Raw genomic sequence first — 19,529 nt, 5'->3', positions numbered from 1 at the left:
AATATAAATTTTATAAAAAATGAAAGGGAGCTCATGTCAATAGATATAAACAATTCACCACAATTTCTTGCAAGTTGGTGAAAGCATTCTTGACTTATTGTACGAAAAACTGGATAATCCTCTTTTTTTAATGAATAAAACCCCATAACTCGGAAACGTAAAATCTAAATTTTATAAAAAACGAAAGGGAGCTCACGTCAATAGATATAAACAATTCACCAAAGTTTTATGCAAATTGGTTAAAGCATTTTTGAGTTAATGTCTGACATGTTGACGACGGACGGACGGACAGAGGTATACCATAATACGTCCCGTAAACGGGCGTATAAAAACTGACAGACATGAAATAGCACATTAGTGTTGAAAGTGGCATTAAACACCAATCAATCAATTGTATAAGACCTCCTGTTTTACTTAACCAATGCCTAGGATCTCAATAACAACCTATAGATAATGAAACTCTGACAATCAATACCATGGACACAGAAGACCTTTTTTCCTGACCTTCAAACAACCTTTAGTCTAGCAACCAGTATTTTGCTGTGTCAGTAAATAACAATAATATAGCTGGATTATTATATATTTTATTGATATTTGAGCAATACTTCCATAATACAATGAGCATGCATACACACATGTTACAATCAAATTATAAGCTGAAGATGAGGCAAGAAAATAAAGAATAAAATGTTATAACATTATAACTGGCAAGAAATTGTACCACAGCTAAAAACAAAGGCTTTTCTGGGCAAAACAATGTCCATAACAACCAATTTCAACTAATGTAAATTTCCTCATTATCTTGTTATTTGTTTTAAAACTAAATTTAATGGAAGATTGCATTTTTCAATAAATATCTTATAAAGAAAATGTAATGCTTTGAAATTTTTCAATTAATTTCATTTAATTAATAAGTTTTTTTGTGATAAACTTTGATGTTAGGAAAACAAATTTTGTCACAGTTGATTACTCTGCAAATATGAATTTTAATCCAAAGCAGTTAAAACACCTTTAAAATTTCAAGAGACCTTCCAAAAATTGCTATTCATTCGTGGTTTGTTTAATACACATTCGTCTGTGAAAGGTAACTAGTGTTTTAATCATAATGGACCATACATTGGTCAACTGTATGACTCTGAAGATTTAGGTCAACTGTATGACTCTGAAGATTTAGATGTTAGAATAGAAATATGTAATTTATATCAACATGATTTTATTTACATTGATTTAGGTACCCTGATTAATTACAATTATTTATATACATACTAACTGTGAAATGATATCAAAATGAGTAAAATGAGAATAATGTATTTTCCTATATCATTTTGATCCTGATGACGATTTAATTTGTTTATGTTTAATATTACAAATAATACCACGCTTCTTTGGCTTAAAAATTCACAGACGGTGACATAGAACGGTTATGTACCCGCATAGAAAGTCATGCTTTACCCTACAAGATATGAATACACGGCTATATAGTTATGGAGTTTTCTTTGATTGCAGTACAATGCCAAACTTCCTTTAAGGCTTCTTAATGTTTAAAATTGTTTTATATATCCATGGCAACCTTAATTTCCCTGAGTTTTACGTCATTGACAGTAGTACCCTATGATTGTCTGTATGTTTTATAATCTATTACAATTTTCCAACTATCAAATGATTAAAATTACTAATACAATTGTAAAACTTTATGCAAAGGTTTCAAAAAAATAAAACAGAATCCAAACCGGACAAAAATTAAATGACTGATGACCCGTAAAATTTGCAGTTTGGAAGGTAAAAGGCATTCAAAAATTTTGTTTTAAAAATTCTGTTAAAATGGAAATGATTTTTTTTTTTTTTTTAACGACTTTCATCCTTGATAAACTTATTATGACATAATCTAATTAACATGAAAGAGCTGACCTATTAGTATGTATTGGTTGATGCTGACTCTGTTTAATTTTCTTTTATGTGATACCATAGGAACTTTGTTTGGGTGAACTTACAAATTGCCTTTCCATACATACCATTTCCTTTCCAGTTTATCAAACAGTTAATAACACAATTCAGTACTTATAAAATTTACCAATATTTTTCACTGCTTTTTTTATTTATTTAAAATTTAGAGCATACTTTTTGAATTTCAAAAACTAGGACTGATTCCTTTTAGAATATTTAATTTGATACCAACAATAAATTTGAAAACATTATTCTACTTTTATGACCTCTGGCATATATAATTTACTTGGATTCCTCCTGATCGTTCTCTTAATACCAACTAAAATAGCATAAATCAGCCAGTGTGGAAATATGTAGGCAGGATTTTTGAACTTTTACACCACAACATATGTCACAATACATGATAAATTAATGTGTAAGTTTTTACATGAATAAATTGACAGAATTTTTTACAATGAATAGATGCAACAATAGAGGAATGAGGTGAATTGAAAAATAATAGCGATAACAACACACATATACACATCAATGCCCTATTTGAGAGTCTTGTTGCTTGGTAGTCACAATTCTTACTTATTTGCTTTTTCTGTGTTCTATGATAACTATCAGTATACATCAAATATTCCAAGATAAGCAACTTCATACTTATAAATAATGTATCATGATTCTGCCTGCCAAAACCTATCTTTCTATAACAGTTACAACTGACAGGCGTGAGCCAGCTAAAACATACTTTTCTACAACTACATGTACTACAACTGACAGACGTGAGCCAGCAAAAAATACTATTTCTATAACCTCAATTACTACAAGCGTTCTCTTCCATTTAAAGGGTGGTAATCCAATTTATCTTTAAGTGTCTAACACATGACTTTTGATACTTTTTAATGTCACGTCAAAAACAGTACTTTTAATACCAATACTGTTGTGTCAATCACACTACTGAAATTCTTGTAAAAAATTGTAGGAATTAAGTATCAAAATATATCCATACTGTTACTTTTCAAGGGTAGATCCAAGTTTTGGAAAAAAAGGGGGGTGTTATTGTCATATATTGCCTGGTCTAGCAATGTAAAATTTTTGATGGACAATTTTATATCAACATTTTTTTTTTTTTCAGACAATCAAAGGGATATGCTCCCCCTCCCCTTTTGAATCTGACACTGCTTTTAGCTAATTAAACCTTCAATTGCTATAAAATATTGATTTACCCTACTTCCATCTTCATCTGGACCAATTGCCACTCGACTCATCTAAAATCAATAACTTGGTATGTTATTGGCATTCAATTAACACCAAGACAAAGCAAATATGTAATAATTGTTAACTTATAACCAAATGTAAACATATATATGTACATAAATGATATAGTGAGGTCAATTTACAGTGTTCACACAATCACATGGTCATACTGAAATACCCGTAAATTATAATACTGACCATTGACATACTTCTTTCATTCTAAATATATGTGAAATGCAAAAGATTTGAAAAATGCAGTCAGTAACAAAATAGATGTAAGAAATGATTAAAATACAATATATAACATCAAATGATCAACAAGAGAATAAAACATAACAAAAAAAGAGGCATTTAATTGTTCAGTATTTACATTAATATAAATATCAAGAAAATAAATTCATACCAATATATATCTTTTCATTTTTTGAGAATTTTTTGGCTATATGTTTAAAGCATTTTTAAATGTCTTCAATATGGAAACGCTGATAAATATCAATACCTAAACACATTACTTAAAATATGCAAATTTATGAATTTAACTTTTTTAAAATGAATGATTTTTTAATTGAATATATAGATATATGTGTAAGTTTATATTCCACAATACTTCTGTTTAACAGGATGGTTGGTGGATGGCAACATGTCCAATGAAAACAAATTGTTTAAGATAATATGGTACATGTTAAAGACTAGCACTAATTTCTTAACAACACACTATATAACATATAAAGCTGTATATCTTATTTACATACAAAACAATGCCTCTAAAACCGAGGATAAATAAAACGACACTTTTTAAAATAAAAGTTTAATTTCACCTGATAATGATATTTAAAACTTAATCCTGCTTCTAATTATATATGCAGGTGTTTAAAAGTGAACATGACTACCTAATTAAAAATTCTGTTTAATATTTGGCATTTCATTCAATGATTAAATGCCCTAATTTTTATTGAACATAAGACGAAGAAGAAGGCACCAAATTAAGTTTAAAAGTCAATATTGTTTATGTTAAATAACTCGTGAAATGTATCTTTGTCTGACTCAGATTTTGACCATGCTACATTGAATGATGGTGACTATAATATAAAGATAATATAAATTGAGGCAAGCTTTCTTTTTATTAATGCCAAATTGTAAAAGGCTAATGTAGGAGTAAAGAGCCCCTCATGTTGTGTGTACAGGATTGATTGATTGTTGGTTGTTTAAGGTCCAGTGGCAAATATTTCATGCATGTTCAGGACGAGACGTGTACAAGAAAACAAAGTCACGTTGTAAAGAGTAAACATATGAAAGTCTGTATCTACACAAAGGTTCTTCAGATTTATGCTTTGACGACAAACAGAAGTAATAAACATTCATCTTTTTTTTTTAGTTTCTCTTTTTTACCTTGATGTTTGTTACAAAAATTAAAATCTGCAACATCTGTGTGGTTATTTACATAACACTATTAACTGACAGTCAAAATAACATATTGAGCTATACAATGACCATGTTGACAACATAACATGTATTTATCTGGATCCAGAAGGTCTAGGCTGTAGAAGTCGGTGATTATTTTTAATTCTGATTAGTTTGATAATACATGTTTCTGATTCAACAGTTGTCACTACATGTACCTTTTTACAGATCTGTCAAAATATAATTCATGATTCTACCTGGTTAGAAATGTGTTTGTTCATTTTTATCTTTATTTATAGCATCCTGTAGTCACTAAAAATACTATCATTCATCCTAAAAATGAAAATCAGAATATTTTTTTCTCACTCCTCTACATTTCACCTAATGAAAGACAGACTTTTTCTTATTTTGTACTTTTTTTTTTATTGTCTGAATTAAACAACTATAGTTTTTGTAACAAACAATTTTGTAGACTTACCTATTTAAGAACTTTCATTTTCTGTGTACATAAGAGAGGTTTTTATGGGGAAGTAAGCAATGGTTTATAACTTTTGTTTCATTTTGCATCTTCTTCAAATTATGATTTATGATAAGAACCTGGGTCCTGTCATTGCAAGATTGTAAAATTCTTCAATCCTTAAAAACTAATAATTTTATTTATTTTTAATAACTGAAAAGTAGTATAGTCTGATCTACTTTTTATATTCAAGGGCCAAACAAATAGCCTTATCATAACCCTTTTCCTTAACTAACAGTATCCAAAAATTATTCAATGAAAATTTTAAATTAGCCAAACATAATAGATCTTTGTCAAAACAGTCAACTGATACAATAGAAATATTGTAAAATTCTCACTAGAGGCATTTTTACAATAAATTCTGAAAACAATATAATATTAAGGACTGGAGGATAAAAGAGACAAATGGAAGGGACATGTAGAAAGATGATATAATGTGTTATTTACAATGGAGAAAATGGTGATTATTTACATCTGAGTCATAACAAATAAAAGTGAGCAAATAACAAAACAAAAACTCAACATTCCTTTTTAAGTTTACAGCACATGTTAACGATTTATTCAAGAAAAAAAAATGTTAAAAAGAATTTTTTTGAATACTAGTTCGTCTTATTTCAAAATGACTTTATTAATTAGTTGATGTTATAGGGAGCGGTTCCATTTGTAAACTTCTCCTTTTTGTTCTTTATCTTTATTTTTAAAATCATCAAAAAACATCCAACCCCTATTACTATACTTGGAACCCCTACTGCTCCAACTTTCAAGATCTATCTTCTTAAAGAAAGAAAAAGTTTAAATTTTAAGCTTAACCACAAAAATCATATTAATGTAATACAAAAATTCGGTCAGGTATCAACGACATTTTTGTACTTTGAATATGAATAAAGAATTACATAATGTGCAGCTCATTGCCACGAGATTAATGCAAACTGCCAAATCAATTTCACTCCATATGTTGCATGCATTTTTGCGTAGGATAATAAAAAATCTACATTAATTTTTAAAAATTGTTGGGGGAAAAAATCGGTCAGAAAACATAATTATAAAGTGTCAAACATGTGTGAAAAAGTAATAAATGGATTCTTCATTACTGAAGCTTTTCTTAACAATAAAACAGTGTACTCAAAATAAACATTAAGTGAAATCATGAACAAGCTTTAAAATTTTGCCCTTTATAAATATTTTCATACAGAAATAACACAACAAGCAACATTTTCATATAGAAATAACAAGCAAAGAATATGTCCATTAAAAAAATCACAAAATTGAGCATAATTTATAACATTTCTTAAGAATATTGATAAAAAGCTGCAGTTCACAAGAGGTATCTTTTACAATCCTGAATTATAGAGCGTGTTTGTTTCTAACCACTATCCATGTATTTGTTGTTTACTACTTTATTATGTTGTAATGTTGTCATCAAAGGATGTATGTGCAGTATAGTTGACTATTAATTAAATGTTTATTGTTTATGCTATATCAGTAGCATTTGAACTTCAGCAATGTAAATACATTGTTTTCCTGAACAAATGGGAACATAAATCATTTTCAATGCAGAAGTATTGTGAGGCATGCATATAAATTTATTAAGTAATGATCTATTGACCAATGTTAACATTGCATTTGTTTCTAAATCTATGTTTAATGTCTTGTTCTGCAGGATAATTAATTGATGACAGCCAAAAGTGAACTCACCAACAGACATAGCTAACAAAATAATGTTAGAAACAAACATGCTCTTATTATTAACTTTGGTTTAAAACAGGTTTTCCCTGATTCATTTAAAAATCTCATAAATTAACTTATTTATTTACAATTGTTTTTTTCTAAGGCTAATTTTCTGTATTAATTCATAAGGCACTTTGGTATTAAAGTTGGAAAATTATAGCATCCAGTCATTATATATCATAGAATTGAACATTAAAATAATATCCTTTATAATTGACATTAATAATTCAATTTTCCAATTCATGTACATTATCAAATTCCACAAAACAACAGCTACATATAGGTTTTCTATATTACAATTAAAGAATGGCTGACTCTATTATGTTATTATGAGTAACTACCATATTTTTAGCACTGTCTTTATATATTTGTATAAAAAAATGTATATACTGTATTTGTAAATGCCCAACAGAATTTAAATGCACATTCACTTTTCCAGAGACAACAAGAAACGTACAATAATTTTGGCAAAAGAAGAAAGTTAATCAAAATAGTTAAAACAAAGGTCATTAGATGTTGACATTTAAAATGAAAACTGTATCCAATTGAAATGCCTAAAAAAGAAATATCCATATTCAAGAATTTAGCAATGTCCAAAAGGCATTAAATCCTACAGGATTGCTAATTTTTTGTATGAATTCTAAAAAAGGTCATTATAAAACAGTGTATGGTACATTTCTGAGTAATTTATTAGTTTAATTTGTCAACATTCCAGCAAGGACAAGACTGTCATCATAATTTACAGATTTGCATTTCACTATCTTTTGGGATTGATTTCTTTACAAACAAAAATCAAATATTCGATAACTCTTTTGAAATATAAGGAAAAAATTTTAATGTTAAGAAAGACCAAATTCTGTTTTATCATATACAAGACCAGCTGTTCAGAGTGTGTATCATTCAAGCTTAGATCAAATCTGATTACATGAAAATGACATAAAAAGTTTTATATCTTTCTATAATCAACATAAAACAGCTATGTTTGATTCTTGATGACTAGAAAGGGTGATGAACTCAATATATATATATATTGTATACTGAATGTACAACTCAATTGAAAATCTTTACAACATCTTTGTTTTCTCAACATTATATAATTTTGTTCTGAAAAGATGAAACATAATCAAGCTGGTTTTCCAAATGTGTCTTCAATTATATCATCTTTTTCACTTTCTTTTTCTCTCATTGGAATTCTTTCGATTCTGATTCCAGTTTCACCTGAAATAAAAAATAAAGAAGCATCTGATAAAAGTGTCACTAAATTCCCTTTAAGGTTTGTCATATGATCGGAATAATACAACAATAATATTAATAAATATTTCTATAATGTCCTCATTGTAAGCATGTGAGAGGCTTATCAATTACACAAAACACCATTACATTGATTAGGAAATAGCCCACACATATCTGAAATATTTCTTTCTGTAAATGTTTATAAACAAGACTGACTATGACTATCCTTCTAAATTAATAATGAAACAACATCATTGGATAGAAAATAGGATTCATCTTTTTGATTGGTCAATAATGGGGTCAAGTCTAAATATTGATTTTAGAAGGCAGTAAACAAAAACATCAGGTGAAGATGAACAATTTTTCACCTCTGTGTGAACTATGTACTCATAAACCTCTACTTCTGAAAGAAAACCACTAAGGCAAAATCATATTGTGAAATAGAATTAACACTATATTTGTTTATTCTTTTATGTTATAACAAATCCCACATTTTAATGTAAACTTACAGATTATCCAACTAAATTTCTTAAAAAAACAAATGTCTTAAAACCAGTGTTTTGAAAAGGGCCTGCAAAGAAGTTTTGTTAAGACTAATACACCTTATCGCTAATTGGTCCAATCCGAAAAAAACAGTCACTTAGACAACTTCCTAAACTGTATCTGTCCCAATTTTATATATCTTTCAAATGAGGCAAAATTTGTTAGGTTATTTACTAATGAAAATTTGTCTATACTTAAATATTTAGGGAGCTATATTATTACATGTCTAGATGTTAGAAGAAATGTTAATTAATGTATGTAATAACAATGATAATTGTAATGATTTTATAGTTCTGATCCTGCCTGGAATTAAATGTATGTGATTTTTATAGAATAAAGATAATAACATCTGTCTGAACTTTTTAATGTTTCATTTTAATATATAAAAATGTTTTTCTGTTACAAATCATGATGTATTGTTTTATGTGTACATGTTATGTTGCCCACCAAGGGCCCTTGATTGGAATAATAAATATTCTTATTCTTATTCTTATTCTTATTGTTTGGGCATCCGGAGCCAAAACAAAGGTCATCAGTAACGAGCTGAGGGAGGAAAAAATTTAGAACGGGAACACTTTGAAACTTTGATAGATTATGATCCACTTTTTCGAAACTCAAATTAAAGTAAAAAAAATATTTTTTTGAAGTGTTTACGATGGTTTAAACAGGTCTCTTTAAAAAATATTATGCATGATACATTGTTTCAACAGGGCCCCAGATAGCTTCAACTGGATGAAAAAGTTGTGTAATTTTAGAACTTACCCGGAATGGAATAAATAGCGATAAGGTGTATATCTGGTAAATATAACTAGTTTCAAAAAGAAGGTTCAGTATAAGTTGTTCTACATGTAAGTCAAATTGGTCTTATATCAAACAAATTCAAGTTCAATCAAAGAAGCTTACAACAATAATTTTGTGTGAAAAAATATAAATTTTGTAACATAAACACATGACGTTTCTAACGATAAATCAGTACACTGAGTGAATGCATGTTTTCATCTGGACCAAAATCAAAACAAGTCAAATGTTTATATTAAAAAAAAACAAAAAATCCAATTATGATAAAACATAGTTCTGTATTAAATATAACAATGTTGGCATGCTTATTTTGGACAAATGTAATGTTTTAAGTAGGACCTGCTTACTGGTGAATGATATTACTCCAGGTAATATTTTACACTGCTCTCACAATATACAATATAAACTTCTTGGGTCACATCACAATAATTATTGAAGCTTTGAATGTAAAAGCAGAAAAACAAATAAATGAGAGTTGAAATATTGATATATTTTCTGTGTTCAAACTGACTATGAATGAATCTAAAAGATTGAATGAATAATATGCTTCTCAATTTTTACAACGATTTTGATTTTGGCGTAATGAAAGTATGCATTATGATTAAGTAATACTGTCAAATGACTGTGGATTCATTTGTTTTTTGTGGGTACAAATTGCATCGATTGAGGAAAAATGTGTCTTTGTTGATATTTGATTTCTTGGTTTAACAAATTCATACAAACTTGTAAGCTCTAAATAAAAAGCCCCATAATTTTATACATGGCCATTTTGTGTAAGAATGTTAGAATATATATATATATATAAGTATTCAGTGAGCAGGAAGATGAGGAGAAATGAGACACACTATATACCATGCTCATAGGAAGATTGATACCAAATTTCAGGAAACTCTTATTTGTAGTTTCTGAAGAATGTGCCAAATATTTATTTGTATTAAGTATTTGGTAAACAGGAACTTGACGAGCAATAGATGTCACATATCACCTAGTATAGAATGCTCACATGAAGCAGTATTTCCAAATTTCAGGAAGCTCTGATTTGAAGTTAATGATAATAAACTGCTTCGCTGAGCGCAGCTAGATACGCCCGCAGAGGTCCAACCCTGAACAGTTTGGGCAAAAATGGACACAATATTCAAGCTTGATTCAGGTCTAAATTTGGATTGTAATTAAATATTTGACATATTACAGGTTTCAGAAAAATGTAGTCAAAGATCTTGAAATTGGTTATATGAATTGAATATTCAATTAAAGATTTCTTGCTGTTGTGCACTACTTAGTAAACCTGTTGTCAGACTATAAATAAATAAAGTTCAATTAATTCTCAATGTCATATTAGAAATTTATGAAAATAAAAAGGGAGCTTACAACAATAGATATAAACAATTCACCAAAGTTTCATGAGAATTGGTGACAGCATTTTTGAGTTATTGTTCTAAAACTGGAAAATCACCCTTTTTTTTAATGAATAAAACCCCTTAACTCAGAAATGTAAAATGTAAAATTTATAAAATTCTAAAGGGAGCTTACATCAATACATACAAACAATTCACCAAAGTTTCATAAGAATTGCTGAAAGCATTTTAGAGTTTTTGTCCGAAAACTGGAAAATCACCCCTTTTTTTTATGAATAAATTCGAATAAAACCCTGTAACTCGGAAACGTAAAATCTAAAATTTATAAAAATCGAAAGGGAGCTCATGTCAATAGATATAAACAATTCACCACAATTTCTTGCAAGTTGGTGAAAGCATTCTTGACTTATTGTCCGAAAACTGGAAAATCCCCCTTTTTTTAATGAATAAAACCCCATAACTCGGAAACGTAAAATCTAAATTTTATAAAAAATGAAAGGGAGCTCACGTCAATAGATATAAACAATTCACCAAAGTTTTATGCAAATTGGTTAAAGCATTTTTGAGTTAATGTCCGACATGTTGACGACGGACGGACAGACGGACGGACAGACGGACGGAAGGACAGAGGTATACCATAATACGTCCCGTAAACGGGCGTATAAAAATGCAAGGACATTTCTTGAGACAGATGGAATGGATTTATTGATTGATTGATTGCTGGTGTCAACACCATGGCCGTCAGTTTTAGCTGGTGGGGGAAGTTGGAGTTCCTGGAGAGAACCACTGACCTCGGCAGGAAATCCTAGTCGAATGCACATACACAACCTCTTGTTTGCAGGCTATTGATCAATGTAGAATAACTTCTTTTAAGACAACTCAGCCATCAAGGCCCCAGAGATAAAGCAGTATAACCCCCTTCCTTCAGAGTGGGGGTATGATAATAAATCCACAGAATACAAAATTACTGAGACATGATTGTTAAGAGGGAAGAAAAGACTAAATTCCCTGTTTCAGAATCTAACGGACTTTGTGTAATTACATTGCTTGTACCCCAAAATAAAAATAATGTGGAATTTCAATTGTTGAGGACAACCTCGGTGTTTACAGGCTATTGATCAATCTAGAATAACTTCTTCAGACAACTTGGCCACCAAGGCCCCCAGAGATAAAGCAGTATAACCCCCTTCCTTCAGAGTCGGGGTAAGATTAAAAATCCACAGAATACAAAATTACTGAGACATGATTGTTAAGAGGGAAAAAGACTAAATTCCCTGTTTCAGAATCAAACGGACTTTGTGTAATGACATTGCTTGTACCCCAAAATAAAAATAATGTGGAATTTCAATTGGTGAGGACGTTGTTTGCAAATCACGCTTGTTGTATACTTTTGAAAATTTTACCCAGAATGCATTAGATTCTGAAAACGGTGAATTAATAACTTGAAGTCAATCAGAAACAGATACATCTGTACCTGCATATTGGCAGAATACTTAGTATCATACCTCAATTTCTTCCTGATGTCTAGTCAGATAAAATTATATGTACTTGTACAGTATTATGCCAGCAATTCATATGAAGTCTTTGATAATTATCACATCAAAATTCTGTTGTTTTAAATATAACAATTAGGTTGGCAGCAGGCACAAGATTTTTTTTAATAGTTCTCTTTGTTGGACAGATAACTATAGTGCCAATATTAAGGAATAATTGATGGATGTATTTACTGTTAACCATTATTTGTCAGAATGAATGCAGATAGTTGCATATTAAAAGAAGTCAGGAATGCCTACAACCCACCAGATAAAATCTTATATATACAGGAATTTGCTTCATCAACTATGCATACTTTTTTATACTTGCAAGGTGTTTTGATTTCTTAAATGACTTTTTTGACATGATTATTTACTGGAGCAACAAGAAAGAGGCCTCAGGATAACCTTAATTGTTTACTCTCTATCGTTTTTCTCATAATTGCAATACCAAATGAAGAAACTTATGATTTTACAGTACATGTATATCAATGAAAGTTAACAATGAATTCAAAATGTTTCATCTTTTACAAGGTCTTGCTTAAAACATTATGGACCACTTATGTATGTTATCTGTGCTGTCTGATTCAAGGGCAAACAGTGTCTTTCCTAAGGGCTGAAATGTAACAGCAACAAAAGTACATTTTATAATTAGTTCAGAATAGTTGGGATGATATATACCGGTAGTACTTTTATAAGCTTCTGCTGCATAGTCCCCATATGTAGATGGGGTATTATTAGTATTGATTTCATGTGGGAAGGCCTAAAAAACTTTTGGAACAGAAAATAAAATAGAAATTGCATAATGCCCTAATGTACTAAGGATAATACGAAAGTTTTATTGAAATGCAGTCACTGATTTAAGAGCTGGGTATCCAAAGTACCGACTAATGTACAGATGAAGGAGGAGCGAACAAACCTATACTAGGTAGAAACAAAATGAATCCAACAAATTTACACTGTAAATCTAGAAATTATTGCATGCATTTTTTATAGCGATGAACAATGGACAGAAATGCAAGATTAATCTATTGCTATTTCAGGAAATGCTGGACAAAAATAATGCATTCAAAATTTAAAACGCAAGTTTTTGTTGTTGTTGCAAAACCCATCTTGTCCCAATTTTTGCAAGAATAAAAACATTACAGTAAGCGAGGGTGTTAAGTATGTGAAACTATCAGAACTTCAAAGGTCCCTCATCTGTAATTGCCATTGCCATCGAAGGATTTATTGTTCTGTGAATTCACTTATTTTCACTGGTATTAATTTTGTGGATTGATAAAAATTCAGAACTTGATTTCATGGTTTTGACAAATTCTGTTAAAAAATCTACAGGAAACTTGTATCTTGTTGCACAGTGAAAGGAGTAGGTTCAATATTAAAGGCCCAAAAATGGCCCCCTTTTTTATCTTAAATTTCAAATTAGTATTTATTAACCAATATCACAATGTGTCATAGCTAATACAGTGACTAAATAAGAAATAAGCCTTTTTTTTGAAAATTTACGTTCCTGCGTTTTATTCATGATGTCACAAATAGTACTCATTTTGATTTTCCACGAAAAAATCAATGAAAATGGGTAAATTTCCATTGATTTTTTAACAGGAAACAAAGAGTGCATACGTCGACAAAAAAGTCTTTTAATATAATGTTTGTAAAGACATTTTACATGTCTAACTTAAATATTTAGTTTGTCGACGCCTGTGCTCTATGTTTTTCTTGTCCTAAATTTGGTTGAAATCCGGCCGATTTTGTCAAATTTCGCCAAAATCTCTCATCTTGACCTATTTTGGATGTAAAAATCAACGCCTTAGAAAAAACTTTGACACAAATAGTTCTATTTAACTTTCTCACATGTCTTTAAGTCAACTTAAAACATTTTTTATCTTGAAACATTGAACTTTATAATCGGGGCCAAATATGGCCTTTACGAAACTTTCTCCTTTGTAGTTCACCTTTACCCATGAAATCCATGACAATTGGTACCCACGCATAATTATAACCAATATTCCTCTGATGCATTTTATTTGCATAAAAAATTCTGTGCAATTATCAAATCAAATCCCTCTGCATTTCCCGCAACATGTGCCATTACAATTTATAAAAGAACAAATAAATGGGGAATGTGTCCATGGGACACAGATGATGCCCCCGTTTGCATATAATGTTATAAAGGGACATAACTCAAGAACAGTAAAAGTGACTTGATCTGTGTTTTGTGGTAATAAGCATTATGTGTAAGTTTCATAACATTTGGTTGAGGCAAACTTAAGTTAGAGAATGGAAACCAATTTTGGGACGTAACGGATATATGGATGTACAGACGGACGAGGGTAAAACTTAATGCCCCCTCCGCTACAGTAGGGGCATAAAAATCCATAAAGGAACTCATATTTTACAAGTATATCATAAGTTTAAACATTGTTTACTATATGTACATTAACTTGAATTTCTTTAATCTGTTTACCTACATACACACATATCTATTACCATTGTTAATACACTATATACATTACATCCTGTTTTCTCAAACTTCTTGATAAAATCCTTCAGCTGGTTAAATCTTACATTATTAATTTTATTACACCTGCTCCAGTTATTGGCCAGGTTAACATATATTTGGCAAGACTTCAATCTCATGATGTCTGGTATTCAGATTTTATCATATTTTCGTTATAACAACTTTAAATGGTCATCTTATGTTCCGATAATAAAAGTAATATAACACCTTAAACTGAACATTATATCGATAACAAATGTGAAAGGTTTAATAGGTTATGCATGTTTTCTTAACTTCATAAGTAAATTTTTTGTACAAATATGTACAGAGTAAGTTGTATTTGATTTTCTAAGCCTAACTATGAAAAAAGACCAACCGTCACATTATTTTTGATCCACTGATGAATGACATTACATTTTAATGGTACAAATTCAGGACATCTTTCGGGGATAAAAACCTTCACAGGAATATGTCGTTAAAGTATGATTCTAATTGATTCAATGGTTCTCTAGACCAAATGCTTATAAAAATTCTACCCAATCAGTAACTACCATATTGAAGAAACAGCACCAAAGTATCAGAGCTAAGAACATTCAGGACTTTGTAAGGAACATTTTTGACAAATTTGAATTAATATTGTTAATGTTTTTAAAGTTGAGGATAAAAGTTTTAGGCAGCAGCAAACAGGATTTTAGCCACATGACCTGACATTAAGGTCAAAGCTAGGTTAAGGTGTTAAATAAATGGTAAAAATTCAAATGCAAATAAAATGCTCCACTGGGCGCAGCTTGATACGACCGCAGAGGTCAAACCCTGAACAGTTAGGGCAAGTATGGACACAACATTCAAGCTTAATACAGCACTGAATTTGGATTGTGATTAAATATTTGACACATCATAGGTTTCTGACACAGAATTAATGTGGTCTAAGAACTTAAAATTTTTTTAACTTACCTATTCAAATCATATCATTATTATTTGCTTTTATATATTAATCAGAAATAACCAATTTAAAATGCAAAATTTTAAAGAAAAAAAAAGGAAAAAAAGGAAAAAAAAATCCCTCCCCAAAATTTGTTGAACCCCCTTACGATTCATCACCCCCAAACTCAATCCCAGCCTTCCCTTTGTGGTATGGTACCTTGCAGTATAAATTCAGAGAGATCTATACACTTGAACACAAGTTATTGTCTGGAAACTAGAAAATGCTTGTTTTTAGGCCCCTTTTTGGCCCCAAATTCCTAAACTTTTAGGGCAATTACCCCCAAACTCAAACCCAGCTTTCCCTTTGTGATATGGAACCTTGTTGTACAATGTCATAAAGATCCATACACTTACACACAAGTTATTGTCCTGAAACTAGAAAAATGCTTGTTTTTTGCCCCTTTTTGGCCCTTAATTCCTTAAAATTTTGAGGCAATTACCCCCAAAATCAATCCCAGCCTTCCCTTAGTGGTATGGTACCTTGCAGTACAATTTCAGAGAGATCCATACAATTGAACACAAGTTATTGTCTGGAAACTAGAAAAATGCTTATTTTTGGCCCCTTATTCCTAAACGTTTTCGGCAATTACCCCCAAACTCAATTCCAGCTTTCCCTTTGTGATATGGAACCTTGTAGTACAATTTCAGAAATATCCATACACTTACACACAAGTTATTGTCATGAAACTAGAAAATGCTTGTTTTTTGCCACTTTTTTGGCCCCTAATTCCTAAAGTTTTGAGGCAATTACCCCCAAAATCAATCCCAGCATTTCCTTTGAGATATGGAACCTTGTGGTACAATGTCAGAGAGATCCATACACTAACACACAAGTTATGTCTGGAAGTTACAAAAATGCTTATTTTTGGCCCCTTTTTGGCCCCTAATTCCTTAACTGTTGGTACCATAACCCCCAAAATCAATCCCAACCTTCCTTTTGTGGTATTGAACCTTATGGTAAAATTTCATAGAGATCCATTCACTTAAACTAAAGTTAGAGTGCGAAAACCAATGTGTTTTAGGATGACGACGAGGCTGACGATGACGCCAACATCGTACCAATAATTTTTTTGCGGCCGTATAAAAACTCCCTCCCTTTATTTTATGGTTTTAATGTTTTACTCTAGAAACTCCTGGGACCCTGCAGTTCAAGTCCTTGATAATAAAGTCTAATGAAATATGAAAGAATATAAGTTTTTGAGGGTTTTTTTTTTTTGTTGGTTGTTTTTTTATAAAATATTCTATTGTCCAATTAAGGTAGATAGGGTGTCTTCCTCCATCTTGGATTTTGTAATACCTGAAAACAATCGGTCTAGATCTTTAATATAATGTGCAAATTTTGAGAGTAGTAGGTAATTCATGTGTAAGAATTTTCATTTCAATATAGAAAATGACATGTTTTATCATATTTATGGTTGTATTTTACAAAAAAACAGAAAACTTTTGTTTGATTCAATTTTTTCCAACTTTGCCACATAAGGGGAGGCAACTCAAATGTAAGGGCAGATAATTCAGATAAAGATACTTTTACAATAGAATGTGTTAGGAATTTACCTATTTTTTTATGTAGCAAGAAAACGGGTCCGGTGACCCCATTTTTTCTTTTTCTTATCTGAAAGCATACTATTAAAGCTATCTTCTCATATTTTATCTCAAAATTCTATGGTGTAGTTTTCGTTTTATGGCAGAAAATTGGGTTTTCCATGCATAATCTATACAAAATCTGTTAATTTTGAACAACCTGTAGCCTGAAAATAAGCCCTGTGACCCATTCTTTTTATCATTTTTTTTTAAAAAGCTTGATATAAACTACATTTTGGCAAATTATTAAAAAATTCTATGGATTATAATTTAGACACCCCATCTACCTTAACAGACATTTTATTTAAAATTTTTAGTGGAGATAGCATCTTAGACTTTCATTATGTTGTCCTAAGCAGGCTTTTAAGGGTGTACATGTACTTTAAAATGATATTGTTTATGTGTTATATGCCCTCATTTAAAAAATAAAATTATTCTTTTCTATTCTATTCTATTCTGTACATATGTATGCATATAAAATAAAAGCATGAATTAAAATGAACAGAAAATAACTACAATTTCTGCATTGTTACAAATTGGCACAAAGATGGAACAATTACTGACTTTGAGTTTGAAATCATGTGAAATAATATTGATAAAGATGCTGAAGGAAAATATCCCTCACCAACCCCTCCTAATATCAAAAGTACTTAACACTGACATTATCAGTTCCAATACCCATTTATCAAAATTATCTTAGTGTCTATCTATCAATCAGTGACCTTCAAATAACAATCCAGTAAATACTTTTTATACAAGGTCATTTAATATTAAATAACCTCATCAATATTTGTCATGTCAAAATCTATTTCAACAAAAATTATCAAAAAAACTTAGTGAGAAATGGAGCAACAATTGCAAAACAAACAAAATTACGCAATGACTACATATGTTACTTATTTATAGAAAAAAGTTCAATGAACTTCAAGGTTAGACCATTAACCCAGATTTTATACAGTACATCATGTAAGGAGCAGACAATTCACCTCAATGTGCAATACGCCAAAACAGACGAAAAATTGTGTAAAAATAGTTGTTCAAATTTTTATAAACTACCTGGTGGATTTTTTTTAACATATTTGGATATAAAAGTAATCAAAACATGTTACTTCTCCTTAATCTTGTGTTAGCCCAATATTACTGTATTGTAGTGAGATATGGTCACTAAATATTGTGAAGAACAACAAAACTCTTGAATCTCAATACTTATCAATGGAATCAGTAAAACTCCAGATCAAATTTGCGAAAAGTCTTCTTAATGTTAATTCAAAGGCAGTAAAAACAGCTGTATTAGCTGAATTGGGAATGTACCCTTTTGGTATACAGGCCCTTAAGTCTTCTGTAGGATTTTGGTTACATATTTTAAATTCAAATGAAAATGAGTCTTTATTATGTAATGTTTATAAAGTTAACAAGCAGTTAAATGATGGATTTGCTTCAAAAATTAAAATGCTACTATCAAAATTAAATTTCACTCACGTTTAGGAAAATCAACGTACCTTTTCTAAAAAACGATTACTTTTAGCCCTCGTGAAGAAGCTCGATGAAAATTACATTATATTTTGGAAAAATTGTCTCTTTAATGATGATAATTCAATAAATGGAAATAAACTAAGAACCTACAGAAAATTTAAAGTAAAGTATGAACTAGAAAAGTACCTTTTATTGAATTTAGATAAAAATGTTACAAAAAGTTATGCCAAAATAAGAATAAGTAATAGTATGCCGGCTGTTGAACACGGTAGATACAACAAAACAGCCTTGGAAAATGCCATAAAGAGGTGGAAGATGAATACCATTTTATCATAACATGTACAGAAATTAATAAAACTAGGATCAAAATGTTGAATGAAATTTCTAGTATTGCTCCATTTTTAATTCAATGAGTAAAGAAAACAAATTTGATTTTATATTTTCTTGTGAAGAATGTGATATTTTACTTATCATTGTTAACAATACACGGTAAGTGAAATGTAGAATGAGAGAAACAATTATAATGTTAATATATAAACTGTGTGTGATTGGTGGCTTAACTTATAATGTTATATATAATCATAATATTTGAATTGATAATTTTATAGAGGAGGCATGCTGTCAAAAATAGTATTATACTTAATATGAATAATCTTTATTTTTTTTTTTCAATGCTACATTTTTGTATTGTTTAATGT

The 19,529-nt window shown here is 30.0% G+C and overlaps 1 protein-coding gene across 3 annotated transcripts in view; it reads right to left on the bottom strand.

Annotated features, from left to right (window-relative positions):
- Nucleotides 1-568: 568 nt before the first annotated feature.
- Nucleotides 569-19,529, bottom strand: part of LOC127736195 (galanin receptor type 1-like) — a 49,338-nt gene continuing 30,377 nt past the window's right edge. For all 3 annotated transcript variants that reach the window (XM_052246788.1, XM_052246786.1, XM_052246787.1), the window contains one exon: nucleotides 569-8,050. In XM_052246788.1, the coding sequence (XP_052102748.1) occupies nucleotides 8,015-8,050 (36 nt within the window). In that variant the 3' untranslated portion in view covers nucleotides 569-8,014. The remainder of the gene's footprint in view (nucleotides 8,051-19,529) is intronic.

The sequence above is a fragment of the Mytilus californianus genome, unplaced genomic scaffold (genome assembly GCF_021869535.1).
Source record: "Mytilus californianus isolate M0D057914Y unplaced genomic scaffold, xbMytCali1.0.p SCAF_3, whole genome shotgun sequence".
Classification (NCBI taxonomy): Eukaryota; Metazoa; Mollusca; class Bivalvia; order Mytilida; family Mytilidae; genus Mytilus; species Mytilus californianus.
This window is presented reverse-complemented; position numbering and strand designations above follow the sequence as displayed.